This window comes from Arachis hypogaea, chromosome 12 (assembly GCF_003086295.3).
Source record: "Arachis hypogaea cultivar Tifrunner chromosome 12, arahy.Tifrunner.gnm2.J5K5, whole genome shotgun sequence".
In the NCBI taxonomy this organism is placed as follows: domain Eukaryota; kingdom Viridiplantae; phylum Streptophyta; class Magnoliopsida; order Fabales; family Fabaceae; genus Arachis; species Arachis hypogaea.
In genome coordinates, this window is record NC_092047.1 from 17,265,428 (window position 1) to 17,292,020 (window position 26,593).

A 26,593-nucleotide genomic window follows, 5' to 3' on the forward strand; every position below is an offset into this window, starting at 1 on the left:
ACTAACAGCTCAGTAGCAGACGAGTTGTCCGACTTATACTATGAAAGCAAGCATAGTAAAATTCTAAGATAAAAGGAAAGCTCAAATATATAGAAACGCTTTCAAGGTAATTATAACTACTGCAAAGCAAGAGGAAAATTGTCCAGTCCTACCAAAAAAGGACTAATATCCACAAATAACAGTAAACGCCAAAGTTATTAAGGTCCTTTATAAAGGACTAGAGTCAACAAAAGCATACAACATTGCAAAAGAAAAACATAAAGAAATGTTCATAAAAAGGTCCCACAAGCCGGGCCCTAACCAAAGTGCTAAACAGGGCCCATGAGAGGATTTTGGTCTTCAGTTGCAGAAGAGTTGGGTTCAGTGGAGGAAGTGGGAGGATCTCCTCGGTTGGGGCGACTTCTGGCTGAGAGGAAGAAGTCAGAAGGTTCTCATCGGAGGCAACGACTTTTTGAGGAGGAGACTCAACCAAGTGTTGTCCAGCAGTCTTGAGCTCGGAGTCAGTAGGATGGCGAGGCGGAGAGACAATCCTCCCGTCGACTACGATTTTGTCAAGATTAAGAGGAGACAAGTCCAAGTTGGAAGCAATAACCTGAACTTGTCTCTTTAGAATCTCAAACACCTATTATGAGCCCTCAGCAACCGACTCCTCCAAATCAACATAATCTTCCGTAAGTTGCTCCACCTTCTCATTCAACTCTAAATTCTCCCCAAAAATTCGGACATAATTCTCCTCAACTTTCTTCAATAACCCTTCGGCCAGAGCACAGGAAGCCAAAGATTGTCTTTCTCGATCACGAGCTTTAAAAAGCTCGGCTTCTAGACTTATCTTCTCCTCCTCCAAACCCTTCTCGGCCTCCTGAAGAGTGGCCACCTAGGCCTGAAGGGCCTCCAAAGAATGCTGAGTTGCATTCAAGGGAGTCCTCTCCAACTCTTTCAATAAGGTGGAGCATACCCCAACAGTACAGATCTTCCCTCAGATCAAAACCTGAGGTGGTTTTTGATAGAAACATCATCCATAGCAATGGAACTCTAGGGAAGGATGTGTTCCTCACAAAACTTTATCCCATCAAACCCAGTATCATAAACGTTGGAGGCACTGGGTTTCGAAGTCTTCCTTTTCTTAGAGCTCGGTTCCAAGAAGGGAGGAACAGGTGGAGTAAGGACCAAAGGAGGAGGTGGAGGAGGAGGAGGAGGAGGAGGAGGAGGATGAAGAAGAGTGTTTACCGGCTTGATTTGAGAAGAGGTACCCAAGTCGGACTTGGCCGGAGCAAGAGTATCTGACTTACCACTCTTTTGAAGCTGAGCAGCCCGAGCTCGGGCGTTCCTCTTGGCCTCCTGGACTTTTTGGTAAGCCTTGGAACCACTTTTCATTTTTTTTTTTGCAAAAAAAAAAAAAGAATAAGAGATATCAACAGACAAGTCGAAAAAATGAGCAGTTGTCTGTAAATAATAGTAAAGAACTAGCTCGGTACGAATATAACTCAGTGTTCTGAGAAGAAACTTCTTTGTGTCAAGGTTTAGAGCCCGTTCCCAAGCCTCGCGAAAGAACTCAACTACTGCCTCCTGGACTTCGTCCAAGTCTACCAAATTATATTTTTCAACTGGGGCCGCCTCTACCTAATATAACTGGAAGCGGGGCTCATCATTTTCATTCAAAAAGAATGGGTGGTGGCCCTCAATAGCACGGACTTTAAAAAAGAAGTTCTTAAAATCATGGAACGACTTATCAAAAATTAAAAACACCTTTTAACTTTGGATAGCTCGGAAGGAGACCCATGGTTGTTTATTCTGTTTATTCGAAGCACTAAAGGGCTTCGTTAGGTGGAAAAGGTAAAAAAAGATTTTCAAAGAAATCGGGAATCCGAGTTCACGACTAACGAGTTGATAAATTTTAAGAAATCTCCAAGAATTTGGATGATTTGGGAAGGAGCAACTCTGCAATGGGACAATACTTCTATCTCAAAATCAGAAAAAGGGATCGTAACCCCAAGTCGGGTAAACAGACAGTCGTACATAAAAATCAAATGGGGTTTTGACCCAACGACTCCCCCAAAACAAACTCGATCTTCAGGGTCAGGGGCTGCTATTTCATATTTTGCATCATCCTCGCCAAAACTACAAATCCTATGGTGTTTACGGAGTTCTTTTACAAAGACACTATCAACTATGGGATTGGAACAAAGAACTGAAGAATTTAGCCATTTCAATAAAGCTTTAGGAACTTTGGAAGACATTTTTGAGGGGATTGAAAGAGACATATAGACGAGTATACCTACATTAAACAAAAGAAAGCATTACAACAAGTCCGAAACCAAGCAAACTTTCTTTGGTAAAAAGGTACAACCAACAACCACAAAGAAACAATCTTTGAAAAAACGCAGTAATCTTAGGGGTATCCTAACACACACGGGAAAACACAGCAGTGACACGACAGCAAAAGAACACTAAAGCTACATTAGCCCCCTAAAACTATCAATAGACATAGGTTCGTCAACCTAGAAATCACATTCCAATAATGAATTCTAAAGCAGTGGAAACACTACAAAGCCAGAGAAAAAAGCTAAAGGAGAAGGGGATATTGATGACTTACATCATCTACCTCTTTCTCCTATCTAAAAGGACCATAAAAAGAGTGTAATCTCATTCAATCAATGCAATTTCATGAGTAAATGGTGAATATTATGGTACATTGCTTTGAAATGAGTTTTGTTTGAATTCCAGGTGAAAAAAGCAACAAAAGAAGAAGGAAACAAGAAAAATGTGCTGGCTGTGTGTGCTGGGCGTGCCACTTGGTGAAAACGCCAGCAAAATTCAATGGGCATGGCACGCCAGCTAATGGGCGTGGCACGCCAGTTGACAACTCCAGAGAAGCAAAGAGAAAGAGATTATATGGGCGTGGCACGCCAGTTGACAATTTCAGAAGAGAACCCTTGGAGCTTTACTATGGGCGTGGAACGCCAGGGCCAGGCGTGGCACTCCAACTATATATTCCAGAGAGCATATTTGAAGGCACACAAGGGGGCGTGGCACGCCAGGCTGGGCGTGGCACGCCAACACGATTATGTACAATGGGCGTGCCACTTGAGGTCGAAGGCGTGGCACGCCAGTTCATTGTTCCAGAGAAGGGAGTTGAAGGTTCAACAATGGGCGTGCCACTTGGGCTCAAAGGCATGACACGCCAACCTTATTAGTGTCTTGGGTGTGCCACATGGGTTCTAGGCGTGGCACGCCAAGCTTGAAGAAGCTTAACACCAAAATGGACGTGCCACTTGAGCTTGAAGGCGTGGTACGCCAGTACAATTAAGCAGAGAGGAATAGAAGGTTAAGCAAACTGGGCGTGCCACTTGGGTTCGAAGGTGTGGCACACCAACCTTGCTCAAGTCTAGGGCGTGCCACTTGAGTTCTAGGCATGGCACGCCAGGCTTGAAGAGTTCAAATACCAACACTGAGCGTGCCACTTGAGATCGAAGGCGTGGCACGCCAGTTCATTGATCCAGAAAGGGAGGATACAACTCTAACATTGGGCGTGCCACTTGAGCTCGAAGGCGTGGCACGCCAGCAGAAGCTTATAAGGAAAAAGAAGACTGGGCGTGCCACTTGGAACTTTAGGCGTGGCACGCCAAGACTAGATGATCATGGGCGTGCCACATGAATGCTGGGCGTGGCATGCTAGTTTACTGGACTAGAGGGACTTATTCATGCATCATCAAGGGCATGGCACGCCAGCTACAGGGCATGGGACGCCAGCATTAATTTTCAAAGAAGGAGGATGAAGTGTTTACTATGGGCGTGGCACGCCAGACATGTGCGTGCCACGCCAGTTCAAGATTCTAGAGAGGAAGAAGGAAGGAAAGACCTTGGGCATGCCACTTGAGCTCGAAAGCGTGGCACGCAAGGTTAGCAGGACAAAGGAGGTGTGCCACTTGAAGCCAGGCATGGCGCGCCAAGCCAAGCTGAAGAGCTAGGCGTGGCACGCCACTCAAACGCCAGTCACATGCCAAGCATATGGGTCATTTCTATTAGTTTTTCCTTTTCTTTTCAGTTGTAATTTTCTTTTCTCTTTTGTACTTTTTAATTCTAGTGATAAGAGTAGTATATATACCCCTTGAGAGTGCTGAAAAGGGGATTGGCTAGTTAGTTTGGAATTGAGAGTTAGTTTTACTTTCAGTTTTACACTTCACTTCATCTCTCCATCTCCTGTATTTTTCTCTAAGCTTTGAGTAGCTAAACTCCCTCTCATTAGGAGAGGGAGCTCTGTTATATTTGATGGATTAATGATAGTGAATTTCTTCTTCTCTTCATCTTCTCTTTGATTTGCTAGAAGGAAATTTGTTCTTCATGCTAGTGTTCAATCATCTTGGAAAAGAGGTTGAATACAAAATGGGTTTTATGGAAACCTTGAAAAAGGAAACATGAAACCAAGGTTGAAAATTCTTCTCACACTTTAGCAGATCTGGTTTTTGGAATTGGATATGGTGACATTAAATCCACCCACTATTTGGATCTTTGAGGATGTGTGGTATAATCAAGGACCAAGCATATCTCTCTTCATGAGCAATTAGACCAAGGAATTAGCTGATTATCAAGATTTGAGAGATTTAATCACTACAGGATTGGGGTTCAGTCAATCATGATTGCCAAGAGGTCAATGAGTTGCATGATTGAAGAAGATATGATCTAGATCTAATCCAAAGAGAAGAACATCTCCTAATTTCAATGAATTTTCCCTATTCTTATCTTCCATATTCCTTATAGCTTTCTTTAATTTCTGTCATTACCTATTCCCCATTTACTATTCAGTCATTTATGTTCCAGCACTTTATATTCTTGCCATTTACTTTTCTGCACTTTATTGCTTTTCTTTACTTTTAAGTCATTTACATTTTTGTTAATTTAGAATTCTGCACTCAACAATCTCTATTGCTTAGCTTGACTAATTCATCCATTGACTAAAGTTGCTTAATCTACCAATCTCTGTGGGATTCGACCCCACTCCTAGTGGGTTATTACTTGATGATAATTTGGTGCGCTTGCCAAGGAACAGATTTATTATATAGTGAGTGAATTCCGGTCATCAAGTTTTATGGCGCCGTTGCTGGGAATTGGTTTGAGATTGACAATGACTAAATTGATGGGTTTTTAGATTAAGCAATTTTATTTACCTTGCTAATTCCTTTAATTTCAGTTTCTTATTTTCTTCTTTTCCTTTAGCATTTGAGTTTCCGGCTGATTCATTGTATATATTTCTATTTTAGTATACTAACCCACCAATTATTTGATCAATTGCACCAATCAATCTAACCATAAGTCTTAACAAGAGTGATTCCTTCACTTGTCTTTTGCTTGTTTGTTGCTGAATGTATGACAGGTAGAAGAAGGGAAACTTTATCCTCTTTTGATAGTGAACCTGAGAGGACCTTCCTTAGACTAAGGAGGGAAGCAAGAGGTAAAGGAATAGTTGGAGAGGAAGTAGTAGAGGAAGATCTAGACGTTACTATGGAGGAGGAAATACATAATCATGTTGGGGAAGGTACTGGTAACCATGTTGGGCAGGAAAGAAGAGTTCTAGGCTCTTACATCAACCTAAACCCAAGAAATTGTGGAAGTAGCATTCTAAAATCAACCATTTATGGCAACAATTTTGAGTTAAAGCCTCAACCCATCACCCTTGTTCAAAATAACTGTTCATTTGGAGGAAATGCACAGGAAGATCCCAACCAACACCTAACCATATTTTTGAGAATCTGTGATATAGTGAAGGCTAATGGTGTTCACTCGGACACCTATAAGTTGTTGTTGTTCCCTTTCTCTCTCAGGGATAAGGCATCAAAGTGGTTGGAATCATTTCCTAAGGAAAGTTTGACAACTTGGAAAAAAGTAGTGAACAAGTTCTTGGCAAGATTCTATCCTCTCCAAAGAGTTAACAGATTGAGAATTGAGGTGCAAACCTTTAGACAACAAGATGGGGAAACTCTTTATGAGGCATGGAAGAGATACAAGGAATTGACAAGAAAATGCCCTCCGGACATGTTCAATGAATGGGTACAACTGCACATTTTCTCTGAAGGATTGACACAAGAATCAAAGAAGGCTTTAGTTCACTCTTCAGGAGGCTCTCTCAACAAGAAGAAGACAATTGAAGAGGCCATAGATATCATAGAAGCTGTGGCCAACAATGAGTATTTTTATACCTCCGATAGAAACCCAAGAAGGGGAGTAATGGAGCTCAACTTTGTGGATGCTCTACTGGCTCAAAACAAGGTGATCGCAGCTCAACTAGCAGCTCTAACAAAGCAAATGGAGAAGAATCAAGTCTCAGCTATTCATGCTCAAGCACCTATGCAAGAAGAAGATAACCCAGAAGTTGAACTTGAGTGGGAGCAAGCCAACTATGTGAACAATTCCTCCAGACCACCACATGACCTCAATGCCAAAACATACAACCCAGGTTGGAAGAACTACCCAAATTTTGGGTAGAAAAACGAACAAAACCACAACCAAGATCACAAACCATACCACTTTAACCAATACAACAACCCCAGCCATCAATCAAGCAACCATAGATCTTATCACAATTCACACAATGCCTTCTACCAATTCAACCAACAACCATACAACAACTATTCTCAAGATGTATCACCCTCAGCCCCACAACCATGTGATAACAGCAACAACTTTGCAAGATTAGAGGCTGCGATGTCACAATTGGCAGGGAGTATTGTCACTGTTGCATAGAGACAATTGCAAGCTGAAAAAAAGATGGGTGCAATCCAAGAGGAGGCTAGATCCAACATAAGGAACCAAGGAGCAGCAATTTCAAAACTGGAATCACAACTAGGGAGCTTGTCCAAACAGATACCAATGCCTACACATACATTTTCCAGTGATACCATGGCCAACCCAAGAGGAGAATGCAAGGCCATCACACTAAGAAGCGGGAAGGTGGTAGAGGAGATTTCCTCAAACCATAAGTTGCAAGAAAAAGAAGCTGCAAATGACTCAGAAACTAAGAAGGAAGAAGAGACACCTGATCCAGCTCCACCAAAGCAAGTTTTAAAACCCTATGTACTAAAAGCACCCTACCCACAAAGGCTGAGAAATGATGGGAAAGACAGCCAGTTTTCCTAGTTCTTGGAGATCTTTTAGAAGCTTCAGATTAACATACCTTTTGCTGAGGCATTAAAGAAAATGCCACTCTATGCCAAGTTTCTAAAGGAGCTCATGATAAGGAAAAGAAACTGGGGAGAAAAGAAAATTGTAGTCCTCACAGAGGAATGTAGTGTCATCATACAAAAGAAGCTTCCCCAAAAGATGAAAGATCATGGGAGCTTCCAAATCCCCTGCATCATAAAGGATATTAGCATTGAAAAGGCACTATGTGATCTAGGGGGCAGCATCAATCTTATGTCCTTAGCCATGATGAAAAGAATGAGGATTGAAGAGGCTAAACCAACAAGAATGGCTCTTCAATTAGCTGATAGAACATTCAAATTTCCTCATGGGGTGGTGGAAGACTTGTTGGTGAAAGTGGGAGAATTCATCTTTCCAACTGATTTTGTTATGCTTGATATGGAGGAAGAGGCTAACACGTCAATCATATTAGGAAGACCATTCCTAGCTACCGCTGGGGCCATAATTGATGTATAAAAGGGAGATTTAGTCTTAAGACTGCATGAAGAAAAGATGGTGTTCAATGTTTTGAAAGCAACGAGCTACCGAAAGGAATCCATTGGTGAATGCATGATGGTAGACACAATGGAGAAGCTAGTTCAATGAGTCCTAGAAGAGGAACAATGTGAAGAAGCAATGGAGCAAGATCAACAAGCATCAGGTGGTGAACTACCACAAGAAATCATAGAAGGCTCAATCATGTTAGATAAGACAAGCAAGAAGGAAGTGAAAGCACCAAAGTTGGAGTTAAAGACCCTGCCTCCAAGCTTGAAGTATGCCTACTTGGGTGACAATAACACATATCCAGTCATTATTAATTCAAGCTTGAGTGAGGGACAAGAAGAGGAGCTCATCAATGTACTGAGACAACACAAGGATCCCATAGGATGGACACTTTCAGATTTAAAGGGGATTAGCCCTTCAATGTGTATGCATAAAATCCTTCTTGAGGAAGGTGCCAAGCCCTCAAGACAACCACAAAGAAGATTAAATCCAACAACGAATGAAGTGGTTCAAAAAGAAGTGCTGAAGTTGTGGCAAGCAGGGGTGATCTATCCAATCTCAGACAGCCCTTGGGTAAGGCCAGTACAAGTAGTCCCCAAGAAGGGAGGAATCACTGTCGTACCAAATGAAATAAATGAATTGATACCAACAAGAACAGTGACTGGATAGCGCATGTACATAGATTATAGGAAGCTCAATGAAGCCACAAGGAAGGATCACTTCCCTCTACCCTTCATGGATAAAATGTTGGAAAGCGTAGCTGGACATGAATACTACTGTTTCTTGGATAGATACTCAGGCTACAATCAGATTGTAGTGGACCCTAAAGACCAAGAGAAGACTTCCTTTACTTGTCCTTATGGTGTCTTTGCATATAGGAGAATGCCCTTTGGATTGTGCAATGCACCTGCCACATTCCAAAGGTGCATGCTATCTATATTCTCAGACATGATTAAAAGGTTTATTGAAGTTTTCAAGTATGCTTTTTCTGTGTTTGGTGATTCATTTTCTAAGTGCTTACACCATCTTGCCTTGGTACTAAAGAGATGCCAAGAGACCAACCTAGTTTTGAACTGGGAAAGTGTCACTTCATGGTCACCGAAGGGGTGGTCCTTGGCCACAAAATCTCTAAAAAAGGCATAGAGGTGGACAGGTCCAAGGTGGAAGTGATTGAGAAATTACCCCCACCTTGCAATGTCAAAGCAATTAGAAGTTTCTTGGGGCATGCTGGGTTTTATAGAAGGTTCATTAGGGACTTTTCAAAGATTGCCAAACCTTTAAGTAACTTGCTTGTCTTTAATGTACCTTTCATCTTTGATAGAGAATGTATGCAAGCCTTTGATGAGTTAAAAAGTAGGCTCTCTTCTACACCTATTATAGCACCACCTAGCTGGGATCTACCTTTTGAACTGATGTGTGATGCAACAGATTTTGCTATTGGTGCTGTTCTAGGACAAAGGAGAGACAAGCTAGTACATGTCATCTATTATGCTAGCAAGGTTCTTAATGAGACTCAAAGGAATTACAACACCACAGAGAAGGAACTCCTTGCTATAGTTTTTGCATTTGATAAGTTTAGATCATATCTCATTGGTTATAAAGTCATTATGTTTACTGACCATGCAGCCCTTAAGTACTTATTAACCAAGCAAGAATCTAAGCCTAGACTGATAAGATGGGTCTTGCTACTTCAAGAGTTTAATATTAAGATTAAGGATATAAGTGAGACAGAGAACAAAGTGGCTGACCACCTATCAAGGATCCCAAATAAGGAAGATGAAGCACACAACCTTGCTGTGAATGAGAGCTTTCCAGATGAGCAGTTGATGATGATCCAAGAAGGCCCCTGGTTTGCGGATATAGCCAATTTCAAGGCTATTGGAGAGCTACCTTCCAACATCAACAAGAATATGAGAAGAAAACTCATCAATGATGCCAAGCACTACATTTGGGACGAGCCTTATCTCTTCAAGAAGTGTGCTGATGGGATTCTAAGAAGATGCATTTCAAATGAGGAAGGACAAGAGGTCCTTTGGCATTGCCATGGATCCACATATGGAGGACATTTTAGTGGAGAAAGGACTGCAGCCAAGGTGTTGCAATGTGGATTCTTTTGGCCTACAATATTCAAAGATGCAAAGGAGTTTGTGACAAGGTGCAATGAATGCCAAAGAGCTGGCAACTTACCCAAGAAAAATGAAATCCCACAAAGATTCATCATGGAATTGGAGTTGTTTGATATATGGGGTATTGATTTTATGGGACCATTCACAATCTCATACTCAAACAAATGACAACAAAGTAGTGATCAACTTCTTGAGGAAGAACATATTTAGCCGGTTTGGGGTTCCAAGAGCTCTTATAAGTGATGGGAGAACTCATTTTTGCAACAAGCAACTTGAGACACTCCTCCTAAAATATGGTGTCAAGCATAAGATAGTAACCCCATACAACTCACAAACCAATGGTCAAGCTGAAATTTCAAATAGAGAGCTCAAGAGAATCCTTAAGAAGACTGTTGGAAACTCAAGGAAAGATTGGTCCAAGAAGCTAGATGATGCACTATGGGCTTATAGAACAGCTTTCAAGACACCTATTGGCATGTCTCCATACCAATTGGTGTTTGGAAAGGCTTGTCATCTACCAGTGGAGCTTGAACATAGAGCATTTTGGGCTCTAAAGATGTTGAACTTTAATAATCAAGCTGCTGGGGAAAGAAGATTGCTACAACTCAATGAGTTAGAAGAATTTAGAACTCAAGCCTATGAAAATGCCAAGATTTACAAGGAGAACACAAAGAAATGGCATGATCAAAAGTTAGCAAAAAGAGAGTTTGTAGAGGGTCAAAAAATGCTGTTATACAAATCAAGGCTCAAGTTTTTCCCAAGAAAGTTAAAGTCAAGATGGTCTAGTCCATTTACAGTCATCAAGGCTTCCCTTTATGGTCATGTGGAGCTTATGGAGGACAAAACACAGAGGACTTTCACTGTCAATGGCCACAGATTTAAGCATTACTTGGGAGACTCATTGGATGAGAAAAGAGTAAACTATATCCTTAGCTGAAGAGGAAGAATCGTCAAGCTAGTGACGTTAAAGAAGCGCTAGTTGGGAGGCACCCCAACATTCATATCCTTTCAATTTCATGATTTCTAGACTAGTTTATGTTTAGTTACTAAGGTTGTTTAATTTTCAGTTTCATTTGATAGTTAATTAGTTGATAGTGTCCTTGATTTAAGTTTCAAAAGTTTTCTAGTTTGCTGGAAGTGCAATCTTGCTTGCTATACTATATGAGGTTGATTAATTGGGCTGGAAAACTAGCTAAAGAGCTAAGTTTGGTGTGGCCACTAACCCACTTAATTTGAACTTACATGAAAACAATTGAAATAATCCTGAGAGCAAACCCAAAATTAAGTTTGGTGTGGCCACCATCACAAGAGATTCATACATACAACCCAATTGATTTATGTTTGAAAGCAATTAGTAAGTTGGTGGGTGCATAAAACGGCCAATTTATTGTGTACATATGAAATGGAAGTGGAAGAATGTGAAAGAATTAAATTTATTCCACTCATAATGTACACAATAAAATACAATCATGAGGCCAATTTACTATATGCAATGAATCCAAGTTTGGTGTCCAAAAGACACCCATTAAATGCCAATTAACTGGAAGAATATGAAGCAATTTTTTTGTGATTACTGATAGGGGTTTCGAACTGAATTTTCAGGAAGGATGGGGGCCCACATGACATTGATAGCTCATCAAGTCAAGGAGTCAAGGTGTACTTACACTTTGGAACTCAAACACCTGAAGAAAGCTGAAGAGATAGGGGTCGGCACCTCTTTCCACGCTAGGCGCCACTCCCAAGTGGGAAAACATTCAATTTTTTATTCCAATTCCCACCTTCCAGACCTCTCTTCTCACCCCTATAAATCCCACTCACCTTTCCATCTTTTTCCACACTACAACCCTTACTTCTCACAACCCAAACCGCCCCTATGGTCTGCACTTCTTGCTTTCTCTCTTTCTTTCCCTCTTCTTTCTTGCCTTCTTGATTGGGACAATCAAGTCCTAAATTTGGTGTTGGAGCAAACCTTTGCTTTGTTTTTTTCTTTCCCCTCCTTCAACCCTTTCCATCACCCTTTCAAATCCTCTTTTTTCATCTAAATGGCACCACCAAAAGCCTCCAGATCAAAGAAAAGGAAGACAAAGGAAGCTGACTCATGCTCTATGAGCTACAATGAGTTCAAGTTTCTCTCATCATTCTACCAAAACCAATTTTATGGATGGGTGAGTGAGAGGCAGATTATCCCTGAGGTTGGCTTCCAACTAGGAAGAGATGAGCGTAGGGAGATCAACATAGAAATCAACAACAGAGGCTGGGCGTGCCACTTGAGGTCGAAGGCGTGGCACGCCAGTTCATTATTCCAAAGAAGGGAGTTGAAAGTTCAACACTGGGCATGCCACTTGGGCTCGAAGGCATGGCACGCCAACCTTATTAGTGCCTTGGGCATGCCACTTGGGTTCTAGGCGTGGCACACCAAGCTTGAAGAAGCTTAACACCAAAATGGGCGTTCCACTAGATCTTGAAGGTGTGGCACGCCAATACAATTAAGCAGAGAGGAATAGAAGGTTAAGCAAACTTGGCGTGCCACTTGGGTTCGAAGGCGTGGCACGCCAACCTTGCTCGAGTGTGGGGCGTGCCACTTGAGTTCTAGGCGTGGCACGCTGGTATGCGAAATTGTTACTCAGGTTGTGAATTATTGTTCGAAATTGATTTCCTGGCGATGGCACCAAAAACGGATGCACAGAACCATGGTCTAAACATATCTTCACAACTTCGCATAACTAACCAGCAAGTGCACTGGGTCGTCCAAGTAATAAACCTTACGTGAGTAAGGGTCGATCCCACGGAGATTGTTGGTATGAAGCAAGCTATGGTCACCTTGTAAATCTCAGTCAGGCGGATATAAAATAATTATGGAGTTTTCGAAATTAATACTAAAATAAGGATAGAAATACTTATGTAAATCATTGGTGAGAATTTCAGATAAGCGTATGGAGATGCATTCATTCCTCTGAACCTCTGCTTTCCTGCTGTCTTCATCCAATCAGTCTTACTCCTTTCTATGGCTGGCTTTGTGTAAGGATGTCACCGGTGCCAATGGCTACTTTCAATCCTCTCGGAAAAATGATCCAAATGCTCTGTCACAGCACGGCTAATCGTCTAGAGGCATCACCCTTGTTGTTGGTTGCATCATATTCCTCTCTGTGAAAATGGTCCGATGCGCTGTCACTGCATGGCTAATCATCTTGGAGGTTCTCGATCATACTGGAATAGAATTTACTATCCTTTTGCATCTGTCACTACGCCCAGCACTCGCGAGTTTGGAGTTCGTCACAGTCATTCAATCCCAGAGTCCTACTCGGAATACCACGGACAAGGTTTAGACTTTCCGGACTCTCATGAATGCCACCATCAATCTAGCTTATACCACGAAGATTCTGATTAAGAGATCTAAGAGATACTCATTCAATCTAATGTAGAACGGAAGTGGTTGTCAGGCACACATTCATAGGGAATGATGATGATTGTCACGTTCATCACATTCAGGTTGAAGTGCGAATGAATATCTTAGAAGCGAAATAAGATGAATTGAATAAAAAACAGTAGTACTTTGCATTAATCTTTGAGGAATAGCAGAGCTCCACACCTTAATCTATGGAGTGCAAAAACTCTACCGTTGAAAATACATAAGTGATAATGGAGTTCATTGGTCTCGGCCCCAGAGGGGAACCGGAGTAACCAAGACTCCGAATACAATGATAAAAAGTTCTATTTATAATAAACTAGTCACTAGGGTTTACAGAAGTAAGTAATTGATGCATAAATCCACTTCCGGGGCCCACTTGGTGTGTGCTTGGACTGAGCTTGAAGTCTACATGTGGAGAGGTCATTCTTGGAGTTGAACGCCAGCTTTTGTGCCAGTTTGGGCGTTGAACTCCACTTTGCAACTTGTTTCTGGCGCTGGACGCCAGAATTGGGTAGAGAGCTGGCGTTGAACGCCAGTTTGCATCATCTAAACTTGGGCAAAGTATGGACTATTATATATTGCTGGAAAGCCCTGGATGTCTACTTTCCAATGCAATTGGAAGCGCGTCATTTTGAGTTCTGTAGCTCCAGAAATCCATTTTGAGTGCAGGGAGGTCAGAATCCAATAGCATCAGCAGTCCTTCTTCAACCTCTGAATCTGATTTTTGCTCAAGTCCCTCAAATTCAACCAGAAAATACCTGAAATCACAGAAAAATACACAAACTCATAGTAAAGTCCAGAAATGTGAATTTAACATAAAAACTAATGAAAACATCCCTAAAAGTAACTAGATTCTACTAAAAACATACTAAAAACAATGCCAAAAAGCGTATAAATTATCCGCTCATTACACGCCAAGCTTGAAGAGTTCAAATACTAACACTGGGCGTGCCACTTGAGATCGAAGGCGTGGCACGCTAGTTCATTGATCCAGAAAGGGAGGATACAACTCTAACACTGGGCGTGCCACTTGAGCTCGAAGGCGTGGTACGTCAGCACAAGCTTACAAGGAAAAAGAAAACTGGACATGCCACTTGGGACTTTAGGCGTGGCACGCCAAGACTAGATGACCATGGGCGTGCCACTTGAATGCTGGGCGTGGCACGCCAGTTTACTGGACCAGAGGGACTTATTCATGCATCAACAAGGGCGTCGCACGCTAGCTACGGGGCGTGGCATGCCAGCATTAATTTCCAGAGAAGGAGGATGAAGTGTTTACTATGGGCGTGGCACGCCAGACATGGGCGCGCCACGCCTGTTTAAGATTCCAGAGAGGAAGAAGGAAGGAAAGACCCTGGGCGTGCCACTTGAGCTCGAAGGCGTGGCACGCCAAGTTAGCTGGACAAAGGAGGCATGCCACTTGAAGCCAGGTGTGGCACGCCACTCAAACGCCAGGCACATGGGTCATTTCTATTAGTTTTTCCTTTTCTTTTCAGTTATAATTTTTTTCTCTTTTGTACTTTTTAATTCTAGTAATAAGAGTAGTATATATACCCCCTGAGAGTGCTGAAAAGGGTATTGGCTAGTTAGTTTTGGAATTGAGGGTTAGTTTTACTTTCACTTTTATACTTCACTTCATCTCTCCATCTCCTGTACTTTTCTCTAAGCTATGAGTAGCTAAATTCTCTCTCATTGGGAGAGGGAGCTCTGTTGTACTTGATGGATTAATGATAGTGAATTTCTTCTTCTCTTCATCTTCTCTTTGATTTGCTAGAAGGAATTTCGTTCTTCATGCTAGTGTTCAATCATCTTGGGAAAGAGGTTGAATGCAAAATGAATTTCATGGGAACCTTTGAAAAGGAAACATGAAACCATGCATGAAATATCTTCTCACACTTGAGTAGATCTGGATTTTGGGATTGGATATGGTAACATGAAATCCACCCACTATTTGGATCTATGAGGATGTGTGGTATAATCAAGGAACAAGCATATCTCTCTTCATGAGCAATTAGACCAAGGAATTGGCTGATAATCAAGATTTGAGAGATTGAATCACCAAAGAATTGGGGTTCAATCAATCATGATTGCCAAGAGGTCAATGAGTTGCATGATTGAAGAAGATATGATCTAATTGTAATCCAAAGAGAGCAACATCTCCCAATTTCAATGAATTTCCCTATTCTTATCTTCCCTATTCCTTATAGCTTTCTTTAGTTTTTGTCATTACCCATTCCCCATTTACTATTCAGTCATTTATGTTCCAACACTTTACATTCTTGCCATTTACTTTTCTGCACTTTATTGCTTTCCTTTACTTTTAAGTCATTTACATTTCTGTTAATTTAGAATTCTGCACTCAACAATCTCTATTGCTTAGCTTGACTAATTCACCCATTGATTAAAGTTGCTCAATCTACCAATCTCTGTGGGATTCGACCCCACTCCTAGTGGGTTATTACTTGACGATACTTTGGTGAACTTGCCAAGGAATGGATTCATTATATAGTGAGTAAATTCCGGTCATCAGATACTAACCTCTTTTCTCGAAGAAAGTTGAAGAAAAATAACGAAATGGTAGGAGCAGCAAAGAAGTTTCTCAGATGCATCGAGTCGCTTAAGGTTCTTCAGCGAAAAAACAAGATTCCAGCGCAAGGAGTTTGAAGGAATAAGGAATGGCTCGAAGAGAAGGAAAGGGTGCCAATAGCACAAAGGGAATGGAGAGACGAAAAAGAAATAAGAGAAAGGGGAGAGATATTTAAAAGATCCAAGGAGTAAAACCGTAAAAATCCTCCCCTCGTTAAAGATTGTGCACGATACTATCCTCATCCTCTCACAAACAACTCGGATAACGGCTGCTAGAAGCAGGCTAAATAAAAAATCACTCTATTTAAAGTTTGGTCCTTATATCCAGGCTCAAATACAACTTCGTTTCAGATAATCTTCAGAATATATATATATATATATATATATATATATATATATATATATATATATATATATATATATATATATAAAAGTTAGAGAGCGCACCTTGGCAGTTATCTGGGCTACAAGGCAGGGAGTTATTTATCGTCTTGGCATATGTTCCGTTGAACAAATCAACAATTACGTGCTTTTCGTATCCCTTTGTCTCTGAGACATTGATCTCCACATGATGCAGTGATTTTTTTATCTGCACTTGCAGCTTGTCAACCATTTCTCCCTGTGCATGTATGTGTGGATGTTATTAAATTACTATTATCTGATCTACTTCAATTAATTAAAAGGAGGAATTGATTTGTTATTAGTATATGGAAACAATTTTGTGTTGAATGAGTAGTTTATTCCCAAATCAAGGAGAAATAATTGAGGGAAATTAATAAAGGGTAGTTACCTTCAAGGTGAAGTCTCTGGATTCTTCTATGACGTGATACATCCAGCACCAATAATTATGATAGTGAATGTAAAATTGTTGAAAGTTTATTCTAATATAAACTTTTATTTTGATTTAATTGTAACTGTTCATTATTATTAATTATTTAATCTCATTTATTAATGTTAATGCATGATGAATTTATTAGATTAAAAGAAAAAAAACACAAAATTTTTTTTCTGTCCATTTTATACAATATTTTTTTAGATTCTCTCTTATTGACAAAAACGAAGAGAAAAAACCCTGTATCATAATCAATGTCAAAGAAAGGAAAAAAGAGAGGAGCCCATCTTGAAATTTAACTCCATTATAATCAAAGTTATTTATGGCTTTTTAAAATCCTATTTAACGATTTGGCTCAAATTGATTTCTATAAAAATGGCTAATAAATATTAACTATATTAAGCATAAAATTAGACACTAATATAAAAAGTATATAGAATATAAATATATATTAAAAATAAATTAAATTATACATATATTTATATACAAATATACTAAATGAAATTTTTATAAGATTCATTGCTCGATTTTGCATGCTTTGCTCCCAAAATGCGGATCGAGTATTCTCCAAAAAGGAGACACAAAAGAAAAGAGAGCTAAAGCAAAAGCTTATGAGCTGCACGCTCTCTTTGGGCTTCTACTACTGTATGTGATTTCTTCTCACTATAGACTTGAGTATCTAAACCGGACAGACCTGTCAGAGACTAGTACCTTCTAATCTTTGGAAAAGGTAGAACGGGTTCTTTCGGACAGAGTCTTACGATAGGTTTCCTTGAACGCGTTCGGTTCAGATAGCACTTTTTTTCGTCGAGAAATCTACTAATTTTAGTGTGCGACTATCTTTTTTCAACAAATAGCACCTGCAGTCTCTGAGGGCCGAATAGGTCGCGAAGCATAGCCCGGATCATGGATCTCTTTCCTACGTTGGGGGGTCCCTCAAATATAAAATGATTACAGCCACAACCCTCTCTTACCTGCTTGCATCATACACACATACTGTATATCAAATATCTAAAGGAATAATGAAATATGGAAAGAAATGAAACAAGTGGAAATAGTAATAGTGATACTAATGCTTGGAGTTGGAGTGCTTTATCAGAGTTGCAGATGAATTCTTCCAAGGTTTGGGGCTGGTGTTTGGTTGCCCATTCATATTGGTATGCATTTGGGTCCTCTTGTAGTGATGTTATTTCCTGATGATGATGATAAATATCCTCATTCGTCCTTGTGTCTTGTAAATCATCATCATCCGGTGTTACTGTCACTCTCTCCCTCAATGGCTTCTCTTCTTCATCGGTGGCATCAATAATCCCTTCTTGGATCAGTACTAAGTCATTGGGATCAATCGCTGTCTCCTGAGGATGATCGTGAAGGACAAGGGAGAAATCCGTGAGGCCCCTGTAGTAAGGGCTAGACTGAGGGTGGTATGATGGATTGGTGGAAGTAGGATTGTGGCTGCTCCAAGAACCAATAACAAGGGAATAATCGGTAAGACCCTTGTAGTACGGACTTTGCCCCTGCGCCCCAGATCCGGATGATGAGAGGTGAGGAAGAGGAGTAATAGGGTAGCAAGGAATGGTAGCATGATGAGGTGGAGATGAAGGTGCAAAGATGGCAAGGGATTGATCGGTGAGGCCTTTGTAGTAGGGACTGCTGTTACTGTTAGAGGATTCATCATTACTATTTTTCATCATGTCATCATTATATGCCTGCTGCAAATTCACTTGTAACATGGAACCAAGGCCGTTGCGATTCTTCGATACACTTGGGCTTGTCATTTCCTGCATTTCTTTCCTTTCTTTTTTGGGCCCCGAATCGTCTTAATATTATTATTATTCTATTCCCCAGTCCCCACATAGCAACAACTAATTACTAAGTGCCAGAGTTCCAGTGTGCCACACCCTTCATGCATTATGTCACTTTGACCTCAATACCAACGGATCTTCCTAAGAAAAGCGGTCATTCCCATGCACCAATTGCATTAAATATATCAATCTATTATAATTTAGAGAAAGCCTACGCAGCATTTTTATTAAAATTTGATCGATATTTAATTAATAAAAAATAAATAATTTTACATATAATTTTATATTATTAAAAATATTAATAATAATTAATTGTTTTTATGAATATGTTTTTAAAATAGGATAAAAACAAAGAAACTCTAATTTTTTATTTTCACAATTTTCATTTGAAAACTTTGATGCGGTAGCACATATGTAATTATGGAGTATCTTACTAAAAATAAAAAAAAACGTATTTTCTCTAACTTATATCTTTTTATTCATTTTTTTGTGCCGCCTCCATTCTATCCATCTTCTTAGACATTTCTTTTTTTTTTTTCTACGCGTTTCTGTTTCCAAATTGTCATTTGGAGATTTTGGTTTCTCCCAAATTTTTTTAGCATTGTGTTGATTTTTTTAAATACACTATGTTGGTAAAGGATTTTATGGTTCAGAATGTTTGGACTATTAAATGGTTCCATAATAAAACATGTTTTTTAAGTTTTTCAATAATTATTAAATAGCTCATTGCTAATTTTAATTACAAATTAACTCCATATATTTTATTTAATCATAAAAACTATTTTTTATATTATAAATGATTATTTTATTATTCATTTATCTGTTTATTAATAATAAAAAATTAAAATAATAACAAATTAGATCTTCTATTAATCGTAATAAATATTTTGCAATCTTAATCGATCATAATTTTATCATTGATCCATTACATATGTATTAGATTGAAAAAATCGTATTTGTTAGAAATTCAATCGATTGGATGCACAAATCAATCGATTGAAATTCAGTTTTCCAAACTTCAATCGATTGGAATTGATACACAATCAATTGAATTTTGCAAGGCATGTGGAATTTTTCTTATTCAATCGATTGGTCATATTACTCAATCGATTTAAGTCTTCAAAGCAATATAGATTTTCACAATTCAATCGATTGGTTGTGTTACCCAATCGATTGAATTGTGCAATGCATTATATGTTACGCTTCTTTAATTTTTTCTGCTCGTGATTATAAATTATTATTTTATTATTCATCTATCTTATTTTTTAAATTCTATCTTCAATTTTTAAATTTTTATTTTGATTTAGATATTCTAATGTTATCTTTTCTTTAATGTTAAGATTATAAATTGGTGAATAATCTATCAACAATCACTCAATCCTACCATTAGAATCGTTTATCAATTGATTATCAATTTTTTTTATTGTTTTTATTCATTGTTTATCCATCTCCTTAATATCCATTTTTTTTATTGTTTATCCATCTCTTTAATATCCAATATTTGTTCATCATTAATTGATAATTACGATTGGCGATAGAGATCCAATCGATTTTTTCACTGTAGTGTTTAGAAAATAATCCATTGTTTTGATTACAAAATCGAAATTAGTCTCTAATTTTGCAATTCTTTGTTTCGATTCTTTATTCATGCAATTAATTGTGTAATGAAAAATATTTTTTTTATCTTTTAGTAATGAATTTTTTTCTGAAATAAAATAAAAAAATTATTATTTTTCAAAACCCAATTTTTCAACTTTAATTTCCCAAATACGACTTTTTTATGCAGAGCAAGGCGAACTTCACTTCAAATTCTAAAAAAATGGCTAACTTAAATTATTAATCTTCACAATAGACTATGGCAACCATTATAGGAGTAGTACACATGAATAAGTCTTATTTTTATTGGAAAAATAATATTTTTTTCTAATTTATAATGAAAAAAATTCTTGTTAAATACAGTTTATTCCCGTGTATCTATGTATTTCTCAAGTTGTTTTGAATAAAGAAACTGCACATGGCGTGGAAAAACCAATCGATTGAATAAAGAAACTCCACATGCCGTGGAAAATCCAATCGATTGAATAAAGAAATCCCACATGCCGTGAAAAATTTAATCGATTGAAGTTTAGGAAACCTGAATTTCAATCGATTGGTTTGTGCATCCAATTGATTGAATTTTTAACAAACACGATTTTCCCAATCCAATATGTATGTAGCGGATTAATGATAAAATTACGATCGATTAAAATTGTAAAATATTTATTACGATTAATGGAATATTTAATTTGTTATTATTTTAGTTTTTTATTATTAATAAACATGATAGATGAATGATAAAATAATAACTTATAAAATAAAAAATAGATTTTATAATTAAATAATATATAAAAGATTAATTTGTAATTAAAATTAAATAAGGACTATTTAGCAGTTATTAAAAAATTTAAAAAACATGTTTTATTATGGGACCATTTAATGGTCTAAACGTTCTGGGACCATCAAATCCAATGCCTGTTTTGTTTTACTTCCATTGCTTTTGCTAATAGTTACATATAACATTGTTGATATCTCTTCTTTTTTTTTGGTTGCGTTTCATATTTAATAGTAGTTTATATTTATTAAAATAAGATGAGAAAAAATCTAAAACTGAAGGTAGGAAAAAATGGTCCAATGAAAATATAAAAGCCTATATTGGCATAGTATATGAGCAGAGTCAAGAATAGACAATTGCAATGTTTAACATTTAAGATATCAGTTTAGGAATAAACAAAGAAAAAGTCTAGGGCCAGCAATTCTATTAAATTTTAGTCAGTATATAACCAATAAAAAAAGTGAGTCATTGGATGAAATTTTACATCAATCTCACATTATTAAAATCATCATTAATGGTTACTTGATAGCTACAAATCACAAAAGTTGCTGCCCTAGCATTCCTCGTAAATAAATAATGAACTGGGCTACAATTGGTGGGAAACATTACAGTGTAGCTAGGTTGAAGGAAAAGTATAATCGATTACGCATTGCACATTGTGAGTTTTCTACTTTGCGAGCTCGAATAGGGGTTACATGCGACATTGCATCTAATAAACTAAATGCCTCGAAAGAAGTATGACAAGACTTATCCTCGGTATGTTCAATTATATTAAGTTAAAATAGTCATTTTACTTATATTAATTTATTTTATTTCATAAAATTTATTTGTTCTTTGTATTTATACTTGTTAGAAAAGAAGAAACTACATGAAGTTTAAGAAGAATGGATTTATGTATGACTATGACATTTTGAGAAAAATATTTAATTCTAGCACTGTAACTGGTAAATTAAGTCATGCATCTACTCAAAAGCCCCTAAATTCTAATGAAGAAGAACAAATGGAGGATGACTTTCTTTCAAAAGGTATGGATTTTTCTAATGTCATTGATGTTGATAAAGATAATACCGATGATGTTAACAACAAAAGAAAACAAAAAAGGTTTCAGGTGAGACTAGATGTAAAGAAGCAAAGAATTCAAGATTAGTAATACTTGAAGATGCATCGAGTCAATGAAGTGAATCAATGAGTGCAAAGATAGAGTCATCCAAAGTAAAAACAAAAGTGTTAAAAGCTAAGGCTGAACGATATAAACTTCAAGCTAGCCAAGCTACTAGTCCACTGTATGACCCTTACTCCATAGACGCATGCATGGAATTGTTAGACTCTATGGAAGACATTGCGAATAAAGTCTATAATAAAGTACTCGAGAAATTTAAAGATGAGGATTGGAGATGCATGTTTATTAAGATGCCTTCATTTAGGAGGAAGGATTGGCTAGCATTACTTGAGTAGTTTTAAGATAATAATTGACTATTATTATTTTTAACTCTTGTAACAGCTTGTTTAAATTTTAAAAATTTTAAGAATTGAATTGTTAACGTGTGAACTATTTTTATTTTTAATTCTTGTAATGACTTCCTTAAATTTTTAAGTATTAGATTATTAGTGTATGCTATTTTTTATATGGTGGCTCATCATTGTATAATATATTTAAATACTTTTTACTATAAGCCTAATTGACTTTATTAATATTTTGAGCAGGTTTATTATATCAGAGTATGTATCCTCAATTAATTTAAGTAGTGATAATAGCACATATTCAAGTGATTTAGACAAAAATATGAGTGATCAAATTATAGTTTTTTTGATTAAGGAATATGAACAAAGTTTCATAAGTAACATACTATGTAGGACTTTAACATTGACTAGAAAAATGGTTGAGTTAAGAATACAATTAATTTAATGATGATGATAAACATTAATTTATTGGGTTAAATATCCAATTGGATTTAATTATTTCATTTATTGATGTAGGCCCAAAATAATTGTGCAGCAGGCCAAACCAATGAAACAAAGCAAAGGTTTGTTCAAATGGGAATCTATGTTGTTTCGGATATAGAAACAAGGAGAAAGAGAAGCCCACTAACTGTCTAGATCCATAAAACAAATGGCTGATTCCATGAGAAATTAAGAAAGGCTTCAGGTCATAAACTGATGAATCAAGCCCATGATTCATAACAAGTCCAAGAAGAGATCCAAGTCCATTCAATCAATTTGAATTGGTAGTTAACTAAAGCAATGCAACTCCAATTGCATCTGAACCTTTCCACCACCACCGAATCAAACTTTATCTTTTTTCTCTTCTCTCTTTCACGTCACCCACGTGGTTTTTCCAAAAATAAGAAACCAATAGTTGGGATGCTAGGTGTCCTTCGAGTATAACACAGAGAAGAAAAAGAGAGTTTGTTGATGATGCAGGCCAATTAAATAAAGCATCCCAAACTAAAAGAAATAAGGAAAGAAGAGCTGCACATATCTTCAATCGAAATCCAATTGAAAGTAACAAACATATCTATTGGACCGAATGAATTGACAAGAAAATCCAAGCCCAATGCAATTCATTCAAGTTGAAGCCAACGTTCATATTGCTTGCTTCAGTTAGATTCTTGTGGAAAGAGAAAGAGTTTCTTCTTCCTAGTTCTGTGACCAGAGAAGAAAGAAAGAGAAAGGTTCATCATGAAAGCAAGGTCATATCACACTAATCAAAACATGTTAAGCAAAGTCAAAGGTTAAAGATAAATAATGTCCATTTGCATGCAAATTGATTTCTTCATTCCTTCTTCTACTCTTTGTGACACCATTTCTGAAAAGAAGAAGAAACTGGTGATAGATTAGCTCTGCTTTAAGTCAATGGCTCAAAGTGTTACTTGGAGCCAAAGTACCTTATCAAAAGTGTGGATTTGGGATTGTCATTGAGAAGACATCTATCTGGTACTCTGTGGACCTCGGTCAAAGCAAATGAATCAGTTTCAAAATTCCTAATTTTGGGGATGATTGAAGAAAAAGGAGGCATTATTTTTTAGATCTCAAAGTCCAAGGAGTTGACTGGAGAGAAACCCTATCTGGCTCTTAGCACAAGGTACAAAAAGAAAATTGCTTCTCTATTTTGGACAAGGAGAGAGAACCATAATCTGAGTTATATTGAGAGCATTTCCTGTGAGAGTTCAACTCTTTGGACTATGTTTCTACATCAAAGAAACATACCACCAAAATGAAGAACAATCATAAAGAGTTCTGAAGTTGGTTCATCTGATAGCTTCAAGGCTGTGAATCATCATCTCCTTCATGGTTTATTGTTCTATTATTCTATTTTAATGTTTATCTTTCTCTGTTTTCTCTTGAGTGGAAAAAGGCATAAATATGAGGAATTTGAAAAAGCCAAATAGAGAGAAAAGGCAAAGAGAGGAACTTGGAGAGAATAGTCAAAATTGATTTCAGATTTCTATTTGTTTGTATTTCTATTTTGCATCTTGTATCTGATGTATCCCTTGCTAAGTTGGGTAAGCACTTAGTGTAGTGAGAGCCTAGGATGTTGCCTAGCGAAATCAAGCTTACGTTAAAGTTTGGTTTGTCCCAGATAGGATTATGTTGAGTCCTAAGGAATTGATGTTTGTAACACTTGAAAGTATAGTGAAAATTCCACCAACGTTGTGGTGGAAACTGGATGTAGGTTGCATTGCACAAAGCAACTGAACCAGGATATATGCTGGTGTCATTTTCTTCTTCTCTGCACTATTTTGTCTCTCTGCGATTTATGAGAGAAAACTAAATTGTCTCCTGCATAATCCATCACGCAGATAAACAGAAGCAAAGTTTTATTTTTTGGTTTTAAGGGTTAATCAATTAACTCAAAAGAAGGCCATAGATTCAACCCCCCTTATCTAGGCCATCAAGAACCTTCAAAAATGTATACACTTGAGTTTTTGATCGGTCATGAAGCTAGATGCTATCAAAGTTTTAGAATGGAAAAAGATGTGTTCAAAAAATTTTGTGATACTTTAAAGGATATTGAAATTTTGAAAAACCACAAGGTAAGTGTGGAAGGAGGAGTTGCTATGTTTTTAATAATCACAGTGTCATAATTTATGACATCGAATCGTTGCAGAACGCTTTCAACTGTTTGCAAGTGGTTTAATAGGATTTTAGAAGCTGTTTGTAAGTTGAGTAGTAAAATTATTTGACCAGAAAATCAGACAACAACTCATGTAACACCCTACTACACAAAGTCTTATGCTTAAGTCATAAAATAGAGGTTGCGAGATATTACGACCTCTAAAAATAAAATTTAGTATATATAGTAGTGTGAAAAATGTTTATAACTAGGAGTCTTTGAAGAAAAAGGGGTAAATAAAAAACGTTAAATCGAAAAATGCAACACTCCGATCGATAACGTAAACGTAACAGATAAAGGATAAGCTAACGCGAGAGGATATACAAGAGAGTGCCAAAATACAAATATCAAGACTCAAGACTCGATTTGCGAAGATAACCAGTCCGAGCATAGAAGTATACATACTTATATGAAGTAGGAGAACCCAAAAGAACTCAAAAGACAAGTTACAGAACCTGTTTCTCTAAAAATAACCTCTAAAAGGAGTTAATACAGTATATATACATATATACAATGGAGATAATAAGCATCTAAGTAATTACATAAAACCAAAATAAAGTCCTGAGAGCTAAGGATATTCGCTAAAATAGAAGACTCCAGCATGCCTCAGCGAGGAGTCTCACGTCCTACATCTGAAAATCACAAAATCCGCATGGGTGAGAACCAGATGTTCTCAGCATGGTAACAGTGCCCAAATATCTAACATGTAATGTCCTGGAAAAGCCGAAGGCAATCCTAGAACTCCCAATTCATAATCAAAGCATATAAACATACTAAACCTTGAAAAAAGAAAATAGGTGACTAACTAAGGATCTTCAGTCTAACTAAATACCCCCTTCCAAATCCTTTGAACCTCCCAACCACCACCAGTAATTTGGTATGCAAACACAATTATATCAAATAAAGAAATGCACAAGTAGGAAGCAGATACGGCAGGTAGACAATTAGCAAGTAAGTATGCAGTCAATTAGGCATTCCAAACAATTCACATATAATGCATATGATGTATGCCTGTCCTAGTGGCTAATGAGTCTCATCTGTCGGTTAAAAAGACAACCCAACAAGTCCTGGTAGCTAACCATTGAACTGTCCCTTTGTCGCGCATCCTCAACTCGAGTTATCCACAACATAATCATAATTCACATCCAACACCCTCACTGGTGTATATTCACGGGGACGAGCTCATCCGGAACTTTCAGTGTCCGGCCACACTTACGACATAGGGTCAGCAGAGTATCGAGTCTCCACCTGGAGCACGTGGTGGCTAGCCACTGCTTTCACCCAGGAAAACTCGTATCTCAGATAGGTGGAGTGCAACAATCACAATATCAATAACTCAGCATATATGCATTTATCCTCAGCCATAAATCAACATTCATCTCAGCCATCTGGCTTAAATTCATAATTCATAATCAGCCATAAACCATCATCATACACAGCTATTCGGCTTATATCATGCACAGCCATTCGGCTCATATCATACACATCACTCCACCATCCTTCTCAACAACTCATAACATCATCATTAGTCATAATTCCTCATTATATCCATTTTCTTCATCCTCAAGTTACCTCCTTCCCTAGCTTCCTCTCAATCACTAGGCATTTTATATTGATTTAAGATTTAAAGAATGAAAATGGGAGTTTATAAGCATGAAACAATGTCTCGGAAG

General features: G+C 37.8%; 1 protein-coding gene and 1 non-coding gene across 2 annotated transcripts; both read right to left on the bottom strand.

Annotated features, from left to right (window-relative positions):
• Positions 1-5,928: 5,928 nt before the first annotated feature.
• On the bottom strand, positions 5,929-6,034 carry LOC112731137 (small nucleolar RNA R71). Its single transcript, XR_003166928.1, has one exon. It is a non-coding gene; the product is annotated as a small nucleolar RNA R71 (small nucleolar RNA).
• An 11,019-nt stretch (positions 6,035-17,053) lies between these two features.
• LOC112727018 (uncharacterized) lies at positions 17,054-18,432 on the bottom strand. The gene is made up of 2 exons (XM_025776614.3): positions 17,701-18,432; positions 17,054-17,604 (listed from the first exon to the last, which is right to left on the bottom strand). The coding sequence occupies exons 1-2, from the start codon at positions 18,415-18,417 to the stop codon at positions 17,467-17,469; spliced, it is 855 nt and encodes a 284-aa protein (XP_025632399.1). The 5' UTR covers positions 18,418-18,432; the 3' UTR covers positions 17,054-17,466.
• Between the last annotated feature and the right edge of the window lie 8,161 nt (positions 18,433-26,593).